The sequence below is a fragment of the Crocodylus porosus genome, unplaced genomic scaffold (genome assembly GCF_001723895.1).
Source record: "Crocodylus porosus isolate Cpor-Errol unplaced genomic scaffold, CroPor_comp1, whole genome shotgun sequence".
In the NCBI taxonomy this organism is placed as follows: Eukaryota; Metazoa; Chordata; order Crocodylia; family Crocodylidae; genus Crocodylus; species Crocodylus porosus.
Window position 1 is genome coordinate 3,345,317 of NW_017728925.1, and position 13,290 is coordinate 3,358,606.

The following is a 13,290-nucleotide window of genomic DNA, read 5'->3' on the forward strand; positions in this document are numbered from 1 at the left end:
TTGGTCACATTTTGGTTTTAGTTCTCATAGCAATGGCAGAAACAATATCATCTTAATTTAAACTAATTAATTCAAAGTAAAGAAATCAACTGCAAAATGAAAGTTTGTTTTCTTCTACTGATCAGTGAGTAAAAGCCATCTAAATGCAGCTTAAAATAAACATGATAAAAATGCTTCTTTCAGCATTTGCTAACATAATAAACTGTATAGTTTAACATACATTTATTCAGATACTTAATCTCTATTATTCTTTGCATAAATGTGCATAGAATCATAGAAAATGAGGGTTGGAAGGGACTTCAGGAGGTCATCTTGCCCAACCCCCTACTCCAGACAGGACCTTCCCCAGTTAGATCATCCCAGCCAGGGCTTTGTTGAGCCGGACCTTGAAAACCTCCAAGGATGGAGGTTTCCCCACCTCTCTAGTAACCTGCTCCAGTGCTTTGCCACCCTCCTAGTGAGAGAGTTTTTCCTAATCTCCAGCTTAAACCTCCCAAGATAGATATAGTGCATGCTCCTGCTTAGCAAAAAGGAGAACCAAATTGAGTGTAGTGCCTATGTTTTGCTGTAATTTTATCCAAACCAGTGAAAATCAAACTCTCTTCAGGGAATGTAGCAAAAATGTAAAACCAGGATTAAAATTAGTGATTTTCAAACAACATGATGGTTACTGAGTCTCCCCTGATGCTCCTTAGAACCTCTGCTTAACCGTGTTTCTTCAGGAGAGGTGACTTGTGACACTCTCCAACATCTTTGACGTATGCTTGTTTCCTCCCATATCATCAAAGGAATGCACCCTCATATCTCAAGCAGTCTGTCAGGAAGGATGTGGCCTCATCAGAACATCCCTCCATCTGCAAGGGGTAGTGCAGATGCACTCTGGTGCTGCACCCTGTCAGCTGGTTTCAGATGGGCTCAGAAAGATCTCAAAAAAAAAGGTCCCACTTTTTGTAAATGAGTCAAAATGGCTTCTAATCACAGTGGTTCAGCCATTTGGAGAACCAGACTTGCATCATGTGACTTGTAACTGATCACAGTCAACCAACCGACCTGAAATTCAAAGAAGAATCTGTGGAAAAAATGCACAGAGCTTGCAGCTAACTTAAGAACATAAATATGCAATACGATATTTGCTGAAAGTCTTGGAAATTTTGCCAAGTAGCTCCACCTCCCCAAAAGCTTTTCAGTCTCAAAAACAGGTCAGTGTCGATGTAAAATCATTTAGTTTTGAATATTTGGCTTATGTCTGTTAGTAACCCACAGTCAGAAATAAATTCAGCTATCTTTTTCTTTTTTTGGTTGACAGTATCCCTTTAAGCCCAAGGGAAAGAGATTTCTGTTTTTTACTCACAAACCCAATTCACCTCATGGATGGCTGTCTGATGATATGGTTGTGCTGCAAGGGGAGCTGAACTTCAGACATGACAGCACCAGAAAGGCTTGATCAGAGCTCAGGGCCCCAGTCCAGAAGGAGTCGTTCTGTGTTCCTTTTCAGAAATGACTCCATTAGACACATACACTTCGAGCTGTGACTCCAGAGACAGCTGCTTCCTGTTCAGTGCTTTACCTGCATTTGGTTTGTCTCCGACTTAGTCAAATATTGATACATTGAGCCAGTTATTAGAAGACAGGGAGAAGGAGACCTGAAACAGTGACCTTGAGCCTGAACCACATCCTGCCAGTTTTTTCTGCAGCCAGAGGGCATCAGTTCATTGGGAAAAGCAATAAGACAATAAACCTGGGAAATGTTGTAGCAGTGCTGTAAGAAGCCATAACAACACTGGGACCAAATAGCCACACATATAGCTAGTTTTGGTTTGCAGTCTCCAAACTGACGCACAAAAGCGATGGGCCTGAAGAAAATACCACTAATACAGCATGGCATAGTCACAAGCGAAAACCCCTCGTGTTTATGGAGAATCTACAGAAGAAGAGATTATCAGAACCTCGGAATGTAACTGTGGATTACTGAAGATCTTCTAATCGCTTGATCTTTGAATAGGTTCTTCCCAGAATAGCTGGACAGGGCAGGTATAACATTATATAGGTGTGATGCTGAGGCACAGAAGCAGTGTCCAAATTTCAAGGTATAAGTACCTTAATGAGGAGAAAATAACAGGTACTAAAAGGTTCATTTATCTGGCACTTAATGGCTATACAAGTACTAGTGGCTGGAAGCTGAAGCCTGACAAATTCAAAGTCAAATTAGAAATTGAGCACTTTTTTACACAATGAAGGTGAGTAACAGTTTAAACGTACTCCCAAGGGAAGTGGTGGATTCTCCATCTCTTGATATCTTCAAATCAAGACCATCTGCCTTAGTTGGACACAAATTATCAGGCTCAATACAGGCAGTCCTCAGACTTGCAACACAATTGGTTCCTGAAAACCACATCTTAAGTCTAAATGTTGTAACTCAGAACCGATTTTTCCCATAGGACACAATGTTATAAATGGGGGACTGGTTCCTGAACCAAAGCCCAATACCTTATTTTCACCAAAAATAACCCAGAATTTTGTACTCAATCAATTATAGATGAGTAATATAGTTACATTAATATATTTAATTGTAAATAGCAATCATATTGATTTGGAAAGGACTTCTTTGAGGTGACTTTGCTGGACTTATTGAAGGACTCTTGGTTGGACTTTTTGAAGGGTTCTTAGCTGGAGTCTTCTCAGGAGTCTTGGCTGCAGGTTTTTCTGGAGTCTTGTCTGCTTTCTTAAAGAAAGTGTCCAAGGAAGTTTGGACAGACGTTCTCCGGGGAGACGGGCGATGCAGTGAATTTGTTCACTGTCGTGGCGTCTTGTCGGATCAAGTGTTGTAAAGTCGAAACTGACGTCAGAAAGTTGAAACAGGTTGTCAGTTTAGAAGCGTTGTAGGTGTGAAATGTAACTTGAAATGTTGTAAGTCGAGTAAAATAGAAAAGAGCTGCAGTAAGTAGAATCCTGAAGCTCTTTTCTATTTTACTCTTTTTCTCTCCCTCTCCCCTCCAGTGTGACGTAGTCATTTAATAAAATACAAGCATGCCTGATGATCCGTCCTACAGCTTCAGTTAGAGAGCTCTATCAGCACACCCTAAAGGTAGCTACGGTTTGTGTCAGTCACAATCAATGCTGTCTATGTCTCCCTTTTGAGCTGGGAGGATAGCAAAGCCCTCAGATTCTCAAAATCCTGTGTAGGAGCAAAGCCCTCAGATTCTCAAAATCCTGTGTAGGACCTTCTTAGAAACAAGTACCAACGAAGAGCGATTCCAAGAGGCATCCTTTGCACATCATCAACTAATAGAAATGCTTTAAGAGTTGTCAGTGTTCTGTGCCTACTGCACGGCATGCTACTTAGTGCCATCCATTCATGCAGTTCCCATAGTGCTGTCCATCCATGCCTTTTCCCTACCACCACCAGTCCATCCATCCATGCATTGTCAGCTGGCCCCCTGCTGATTAAAGTCTTCTTTAGCATCACTGGGCCTGGTCACATTGAAATACTTACCAGAAGCCTCTGTGCCTTCTTGATATCCAAGCCTCCCCAAGACGGTGCTAGTCAGGATTTTATCACAGAATGAGGCACTCAAAGTCAGCAGAAATTTAAACCTTGGGCCAGCCTCTGTTATTGTCGTTCCCCGCTCCACATAGGTTCAACATGCAGGGTTCCTTATCAGTGACCATACCTGCACATGTCGGAAACTACCCTGGGCAGCTTTACAGGCGAACATGATGCTTCCTGCTCATACTTCAGTCTTCCGTGGTTCTGGCTCCTGTTGACTGGAAGCTACTGAGCATTTCAGGATTTCCATTCCTTTTTACCATGGCTATGTCATGAAAAGGAGGAAACGTGCAAATGTTTGTTGTTCAGCAGGCTAATTCATGTCATAGTCCCATAATCCAGCTCTGAACACAGGCACCAGTTCTAGATACAGGACCAGTTACTTTATCACCTATGCTGTCACTCATCCCCAGAGTGGGATTTGACCATCATCATCTCCACAGTCTGCCAGGCATAGTAGTTGGGAGAAGGTTGCACATTGAGTCTGAAGGTTTGCAGTCAAGGTTCCCAGCCAAAGGTTTTGTGAGGAGGCCTGGAGTTTCTTGTACTGGCCTTGATTTTTGTGGTTCAGTCCTAGTATTGTATATTTAGCATTAGGGTATAACTTGGAAAAAAAAAGTCTGTGGACATTTCAAGGTAGAAATGCTACTAACATTAAAAGAAGCCACTCATGGGAAGCTTGCTGAGGCACTGAGAGAAAGTATGTTCCTGGAGGTATAGTCATTTGCTATAAATGGAGAGCCATGCCCTGCAACAGCTAATTTTGGAGGTTTGGCGTAGACAGAAGGATGAGCAAGGGTCCAGACCTGTGTAGGATGCAGCAAGGTCTCTCCCAGTCTCAATGTTTAAATCTCTTTCTTTTTTACAGAAACCGCAAGTCCCCTGATTTCAAATCCTTTCCCGCTTTTACAAAGTAAGTGCCATGGATGTCTTGTGGTGCACCTTGGTGGGTGTTTCCACCTAGCCGCCTTGGTTGTCCTGCCCTGTTAGTATTTTTTTCATGAATAAATGTTTTTATTACTGGGCCAGTAATAATTAAAAAAATGAAATGCCTCACTCCTGTGGCTATTGTTTAGGGTTTAAATGAGATAGATGAATGGTCCTTAGTTGAGTTGTGGTGTTGTACATGGCTGCTGTGTCTTTCTGGATCACTTTCAACCTTTGAGGAGGCAGATGTCAAATTTATGGAGAACACTTGTTTTAATACACCCGTGCTTGAAGACTAAAAGTGAACCCAGTTTTGAGTGTCACACCTTCACAAGGAAGTGTGTTGTAATGGCTTGAGTCATTATAATCACTTTCCAGAAACAGCTGAGACCCGCCCCCCCTTCCTCCCCCTGCATGAGAACGTGCATAGAAAGATAACGAGAGATTGAAAATGATGGAGTGGAGAATGGATTGTTCCAGGTAGACTTTGAGGTTCGACTACTGTCACTCATTCTTCAAGAGAAGGGAAAGTTAACGAGCATCCCACACTTTTAATAGGCAGGGTAACTGTGTTGTGTTATCCTATAATTTTTATCCTTGTTGTTGTTGCTTGGTTTATTGCTTCATCTGATGACGTATCATCCCAGCAGGATTCTCAGCTTGGGGTCTTAGTCCTTAACCATAAGATGCCCCCAGAGTCCTGCTTGTTGATTTTATTTTTATCCTTGAGGGATGGCAGTGGCAAAAGAGAATCTTCCCTGTGCTCTTTCTCCCTCTCTTCCTCTTTTTCTTTCTCTCCTTTAAGGATTTCAAAAACAAATGGGATTTCTCTATTGCTAATTGTAGTGATATCAGAAAAACCCAATTGGTTACCAAGCAGATTAGCTCTAATGCACTCTGCTGTGCATCGTAAGATCATTTAGAAACTTAAGTGGGCGCAAAATCCACTGCCTGAAAACGAAACCATTCACTGTGTGAGAGCACATTATACTGGATCTTCAGGGTCTGCCACTTTGTTTCTGACTAGTTGCTGGCTGGATTTTAAGTTGTCCATTTTATCCTACAAAGGCCTTGGCAACCCTTGAGAGCATGTTGCCAAGCCTGCCGCTTGGCCCAGGTTTTCAAAGAGTAGGGGCCTGCAGGAGCTACTGTTTCAAGAGGTACAGTTCAAGAGAAATGCCAAGTGTTGGTTAGGCATCCTATCATCTTGTTCTGTTGTGGGTGACATTTTTCAGGGTGATTTGCTTCTGGTTGGACTTGCAGAAGGATAGACAGGGAGCCCTTATAAATCAGTAAGTACATTGTTTAGGGCTAGAGCTAGTAGAAGAATTGGAAAATAACTCATGATAAAAACTTTCTGGGAATTTTCTGGCATTATTTTTCATCAGAATTTTGACCAACAGGATTAAATTTGTATCCTTTCCATTAAGGAACTGGAAGGATGAAGGAGCCACCTCTTTCCCATATGATGCCACCACCATCACAAGCAATGGGCATGGTTAGGCATGGGGTTCAAAATGGAGGAGACTGGCATTTTCTATTAAATGCCTTCCACTTCACGAGCTTTACCAACCCCAAACTAAGCTCAACTGTTTTTTCCAACTTAGTCATGGAGGGCAGGTGCTTGGCATAGGAATGTTATTGGTTTAATTGACCTCAGTGCAAATGCTGTTATTGCCAGAGCCTTCTGTGTTCAATGTGTTTCCTGGTTTTAGATTTATAATTCTTGGTCTTGTATAATATTGGTAAAAGTGCATAGAGCTGTTGGGGAAAGGCATGTTAAATAAATGCATATAAACTAGGCTTGCATATTATGTTAGAGCAATTAGCAAGATGCAGAAGGCTTTGCTACTAGTGGTTCCTATAGAGGTTTCACTTTTACATTTAAAAGAGAACGTGGCCATCTAGTCAAGGTTACCCAGGCCTGCTGGGCTTATAGAAAGGAAAGAGAGCTGGATCATAAAAGGAGATAGGAATGGGAGTATGACCGAGTAAGAAACACTTCCAGGGAGATTGAGGGGAAAGAATTCATGTTGTGCTGGGCAGCCAGAGCCTTTGACGCTACCAAAGGTTCAGGGTGGGTCTATTATTTTCATAAGCAGGAGAGACTACAGTGCTGGGAGAGAAGAGGTTCCACAGGGTTGGTGCAGCATGTGGTTGAATTTGAGGGAACTTTTTAAAAATTGCCCCAGACAGATGATTTCTATGTTGCTTGTTTATGCTGTCCTATCATTACCTCCTTATGTCCACTTGAGTTCAAAAAGGAAATTGCATATTTCCAGGATAGACCCTTAGTTTTCATGTCCCAGTGTGCCTGAACCAATAAGGGCCTCGGAGCTCTTAGTCCTGGTGGAAGATGGGAAATGATCTGTCAGTAGTTTTCCAGACTTTCAGTAGTTTAGAATATTTTGCCACAAGACAAGTGAAATCTCCTGGGCATGGGAGAGCAGTCAGACTGGCATGCGTGGATTAAGTCTTCCTGCTGCTACCTGGAGAGTAACTCTGCACAGTACTTACTTTTCTAGACTCACTGGACTAGGAGCTGTTGGCTGGCACTCCAGCTGCTCAAAGGTTGCTGGCCATCCTCAGATGGGGAGGAGGCTGGAGAATTTTGGAGACTTCCAGTAGTGTGAACCCTTTATTCTAAAATGTCACCTCTTTTGTGTGCTGTCCATATCCCTCACTGTCTTTGCTAAGCCATACTCCATACTCTTGCCAGACATACCCAGCCTTTAAGTCCTAATTTCCTTTTCCCCAGAATCCAAGGAGACCCCTCTGGTTTTGTGCCAGAGGTGATTGCTTTCAGAGCTTATGCTGGCTACAGGGGGGCTAAGGTGACAGGGGATCCCTGCTTTCCTTGCCAGCACACCAGTCCAAAACTCTCTGCTGTCAGCTTTTTTAATAAAGGGGTAGAGAAACTGGAGAGGCCCTGAAAAGAACAAGCGAGCAGTTGTCAGGGAAAGGAGGGAGTAGCATTGTAACAGCTGTTCCTCAAGAAAGGAGTGTAAATGTTTGAGGTGAAGGGAATAATTGATGGAGTCAGAAGGAGTTGATGAGAGCTGCTAGAACTGGTGGGTGAGAGGGAGTGGCCGATAGATATAGGGAAAGGGTTGTATTGTGTCAGACAGCCCAGATGTGGAATGATATGCAGGTATAGCATATATTCTTCTGGCCTTTTGTCCTATGCTGTGTAGGCGGGTCTGGCCTATATGCCATTTTTTGTTTAGGCATCAGACATGCTTTCTTGAAGAAGACGTATGGAATCTATAGCACCAAGTAAAGTTGTTGGTAGCAGCAGTGTTAGCGTTCAAGCCAAGCCCAGTCTGTCCATCCAATTTGCTTTCTGCTCAGTAAGTCAGGGCCCATCTCCACTTCTGCAGTTGCACAAGCTCCTGAGCAAGGCTTAGTTACACAGAGACAGAGGCATGATTTAGGAGTGAGACACAGGGGGCTGAGCATATCACCCTTCCCTACAGCACTATATGATACGGGAAAGTTGAGTCAGGCAGAGCTACAAATCTGCTGGTGCACAGTATCTCTGGCCCTCCTTTTCCGTTGCTGTCAGGAATGTAGTGGTATGCTACCTCAGCCACTGAGCTGAATTGGTTGCAAGGGGCTGGGTCCATACTCTTGCAGAGAATATTCTTTTATATACCCCTCTACATCTAATCAGTCTCTTGTCTAGCTGTGCAGATTTATCCCTTACAGGGTTTTTTTTGCATACAAAGTTTACTTTACAAAGATGAGTGAGTAATACTTGCCCACAGTTATAGTATTTAAAGTCAGTGGTGTTGGGTGAGAATGAGATTACACAATTGCTTAACACTTTGGTAAGGGGAGCAGTATTTAATATGGGTGGTTTGATTTTATTTTTTTTTAACCTTAAGAGCTTGCAGAATTCAACATTTTTTTAGGAGTACTGAGGTCATAAAGAAAAAGCTGGATAGTAGTATTTTATCCACAGTTGCATTTAAGGTATGTTCAGTAGGGGCACACCCCAACTCCACTCCAGTCCATCCACTGGATTTCATTGTTTCCCAGTCCTCCGCGCATGTTAGAGTGTCAAGGAGTGGGTTGAAAGAAGGGTCGGCCTCCCCTGGCGCTCTGCGCGTTTGGAACATTCTGGTTCTGCGGTGGGTAAGTAAAAGGAAAGATCCGATACATGGCCAGGATCTAAACCTACAGTCCTTCCAACCCAAATGACCTCATTTTATCAAATCGGTCTTTGCGTTTGTCCTGGTCTCTGCCAGGAGAGGAAGAACTAAAGAGAAGATGGACTTGACTAGACAGAACACTGACAAAGAAGTAAATGTCATTTATCTGTGACCATTGAGAATCCCCATGTGTTGGGACTTACCTGGTGAACAGTTGAGACTTCCAGTTTCATAGTGAACAGATCTGCCAGTGTTGAGCTGAATGAGTCTCTGGATTCTGCAAAGTCTCTCCCATTTTGGGGAGCCCATAGTAAGGGTGTGCAAAACGGGCCGTATTCGATTCGGATTTAGATTTGGCCCGAATCAGAGACAGTGATTCGATTAATTGATTCAGAACACTGTCCTGAGTTGATTTGGCCGAATCCAAATTTGAAGATTTGATGCTGATTTGGAGAATCAGCGATTCGGCCATAGACACAGCTTTAAATGTTTTTTCTACATACCTCAAGGTAGCAGGCACAGCTTGTGAACCCTGCCATGCTGGGGCGGATGGAGCATCCCAGGGGAGTATGGGGGAGCACCTTGCTTCTGGTCCACTCCTGGGTCTGCTGCTGAGTATTCTGGGGAGCTCCCTGCGCTCCTGTGGGACACTCCATCTGCCCCAGCATTTCAGCATTCACAAGCCACCTGGTACCTTGAGGTATGTAGAAAAAACATTTAAAACTGTGTCTATGGCCAAATTGTTGAATCTTTCCAAATCGATTCAGAGGGTTACGGTTCGATTCAGAGAGATTTAAAGGGTCTCCTCATTCAATTTGGATTTGGAGATTCGTCCACCGACTCGGGCCAGATCTCTGCCAGACTGAATCAGCAACCAAAGCTTTGCACAGCCCTAGCCCATATGTATGTAATGCTGCTAAGATATAGATGAATATGTAAATAGATTGCAGATTGAATGCTTCTTGTTCCTTAAGGACTACGTGACATTCTTTTCATCTGTCTGTCTTTCATATACACACAATCTCACACGCTCATGCGTACACACACATATATGTACACACATGAACAACTGTTTGCAACCAGGTAAAAGGAGTGCTGGAAATCATGTCAAACCTAAAATAGGCTCCCTCTCAGCCATCAGTTCACTGTCATCAGCTGAGGTAGCTCCTGTAATGAGTGGTCACTGTGAACTGTGACTACCAAACAGAAGCAAAATGTCAGCACTTTGAGAAGACCATGGTACAAATTTGAGAAGAAATCACTGTCTCATCCTTTTCTTTTTAAACTACAAGTGGTACAGGTACAAGTGGAGAAAATGTGACTTAGAAGAGAAGATGTTTGAGGGGCATTCCAGGCCTCAGCTCAGCGATGAAGACAGTAACTAAAGGACTCAAAAGGAACAGAAAGATGAATGAAGTTGGCAGAACAAATGGCCCCAATGTGAGATGATGGACGAGTTATAAGCTGGACAGAGCTAAGCCTGTGAGGGTGCGATGCTTATATTGTAGGTGTAAGGATGGTTATAGCCAGTGCCAGGATTCTTTCATGGCAGAGCAGTGATATAGTGTGTCTCATTCTCCATGGATCACAGACACTTAATTGTTGCCACTTTAATTGGGAGAGAGGGATAGCAGTAACCTGTAGTCTAAATTGTGTTCCCTGTAGATCAGCTCCATTTTGTAATCCCCTCACTAGGAGGAAGATAGGAAATAGCAGCCTACAGCCAGATGGACAGGAACTAGGAACAGGTAAAGCTGCCATGTTCTTTGAGTTGGAATGGATTTCGGGGGCTTAGGAAGGTTTGAGGGATTCAAAAGACTAAAGGAAGGAGCTATATGGAGGTCTTCTCAGCAAATAAGGCAGAGGCTGGTGACTTGACCCTTGGCCTGTGTTGTGGCTGTGGGTGAGTTGGAATGGGTTTAGGATTTGTGTGACTTTAAAAGGTGGCTGGCAGATGAGACAGAGTCCTTGTTCCTGAAGAGATTGTAGACAGCAGGTCTGGGTCCAAGAGGGAACACAAGAGAAATGGGTCACGCAGGGGACCCAAGAAGGGATGTGTCTGGATTAGGATGTAGTAAACCCACCCAGGGAAAAGGATTTTCACCACAGCAGAACAGGCCATCACAGATGTACTGCAGGGAAAATAGGAACCATATTGTCTAGTCCATCTAGAACACCATGGTCAGGGTGTGTTATCAGCAGGGATCTGGGTTTTCCTTTTCGTACAGAAAAAAACCACAGCCCTTTTTTTTTAACAGAGAAAAATGCGGATTTTTCATTTTAACAGAGAAACCCACAAGTTTTCCACTTCTGCAAAGAGCTCTCTGCAGGCTGGCAGATTTGCAGCCTGCAAGAGCTTTTTGCAAAAAGGGCGGCAAACCCTAGGCCATGTCCCAAGGGGAAGGGAAAGGGTGGGGCCTGAGCTGTCAGCCAGGGCTTGGCTCAGGTTCACTTTCCCTCCTGGAGGCTTTGAGGTAAATGAGGCTTGCAGGGGGCTGGGGACCCCTCCAGCAGGGCTGAGGGGCTGTGGGATAGGAGCACCGACAGTGCTGCGGGGCGGGCAGGTGACTGCCAGGCCTGGGGGTGGGAGATATGGGAGCTGTGGGAGGAGCCAGGAGTGGGGGTGGAGGGCAGGGCAGGGGTGTGTGGGTAAAGGCTGAGGGAGCAGGGAGGTATCTATGGGAAGCCCCACATGGAGGGCTGGCCCAGCCAGATGTCACGTGGACCAAGAGAAGCATACCATCAGGCTGGGCAGGAGGCTGCACATGGAGGCACAGAGTTGTGCACCACTGGGCCAGGTGGGCTTTGTGCCTCCACGTATGGCTTCCTGCTGAAGTGCTGGAAGGCCTACATGGATGCACAGAGCCTGCCCAGCCCAGTGGTGCACAGCTCCCAGTCCACACACCATCAGGCCAGGCCGGCTGGCTCCATGCCTCCACATGGGGCTTCAGGCACTCCAGTGGGAAATTGCCCATGAAGGCATGGAGTCCACCTGGCCCAATGGTGCACGGCTTCTGCCTGCCGTATTGTAAACTGCATGTGCTGACACAGAGGCAACCCAGCCTGGTGTGAAGGTGCACATCAGCAGGCTGGGCGGGCTCCGTGCCAGCACATGCAGTCTCTGGGACTCAGCCAGAGGCATGCGCCACCTGGGGCTCTGCCTGCCACGGCTGTGAGTGCCCCGAGGGCCTGCTGCTGCTGAGCCACCAGTGGTGGGGGCTATACACCATAAATCCCACACCTGCCCACAAACCCTCGCACGCATCCCCACACCTGCCCATAAACTCTATATGCCCCCACACCCCCCAACAACTGTTTACAACCTCCCACATACTCCCATGCCCTCTCCCCAGACATACCCACACTGCACCACACACCTTCACAACCCCCACATAAATCCCACGTACCTCTCCCACACCTGCCCACCAACCCTACCCCCCACACCTTTATAAATCCTCCCACACACCCCCCACACCTACCACCCAACTGTACAAATGTCTAAAGAAGGTTCAAATAGTGTTATATTTCGTTTAATTTATAAAAAATAAAAATAATTAATTTTGCGTAATTTTGAGTGTTCCTGTGCATAATTTTGAATTTTTCTGTGCATAATTCTTTGGGGTATACAGAGTGGTCTCAGCAGGAGCTTTGATTTTCCATAATGAAAACCCAAAATCAAATGCTAAACTATGTAGGTATTTAGAATTGATTTTATTTTAGTGATTGAGGCACTGGCAGGCTTCCAAATTGCTTTAAAATTGTAAATACATCAAGAAAACATTGTGTTCAGCTGATATCTCTATATATAGTGGCCTTTCATTTTAATCATGAATTTGGGGGGTTTAATCAAAGAATTTGCAATTTGTTATTAGAGAAAACCAGGATCACTGGTTATCAGTATCGTCTCATGCCAGTCCCCATCGGACCAGGAATTACTCTCGCTCCCAGTTTCAGAATCTTGGCTCTTTTTCTCAAGCTGTAGGAATTCATGGCTTTTTTTAGCTTGGTAGGTCCTCAGTGCAGTCCCTTGTGTGTTGGCCAGTGTAGCAACTTTTGGTCCACTGAGGATGAGTGTGGTCGTGGAGGGACTGTCTGAACCTCTGTGGCTCAGTGTCTTTGGAAATAAAATACTTTTCCCAAGCAGCTCTAGCTGCTGGCCTTAACCGTGTGGAGCATTTTGAGCAATTTGAGAGGTATAGGGCAGGTGGGTTAGAAGAGACGGGTTACCAGGGCATGACCGTTCTGTCTCAGAGCAGAGCACGTGGATTTGGGTTGAGGCTCAGGAGAAAAATCATCAGGAATTAGTGAGCAGACTCAAGAATGATTCAGAAGTGGTGAGCCATTCACCCAGTGGGAATGGTTAAAAAGGCTTCTTGTGAGGGAGACGAAAGGGATTTGTGATGGAGGTGAGGAGTTCAGAGGCAGGGCAAAGAATCATGGAGGACTACAAGAATTCAGAAGGCAGTTATGAGGGAGGCTTAAGAGGGGGAAATTAATAACAAAAGAAAAAAGGGGACCAAAGGAGGCAAAAATACAGAAAAATAAAAGACAAGACATGACTAAAAATAGAAAAGTGGAGAAGAAAAGGAAACAGGAAAAAGGTAAAATGTTTTGGCATTCAGAAACATGAGATGAAGCAGGAGAAGAGGAGGACAAAAAGAA

The 13,290-nt window shown here is 44.6% G+C and overlaps 1 protein-coding gene across 1 annotated transcript in view; it reads left to right on the forward strand.

The window, feature by feature from the left end:
* ZNF618 (zinc finger protein 618) overlaps positions 1-13,290 on the forward strand; it is a 134,821-nt gene that overhangs the window by 101,395 nt on the left and 20,136 nt on the right. Inside the window, exon 14 of the mRNA XM_019541090.1 lies at positions 4,416-4,460. Coding sequence (XP_019396635.1) covers positions 4,416-4,460 — 45 coding nt within the window. The remainder of the gene's footprint in view (positions 1-4,415; positions 4,461-13,290) is intronic.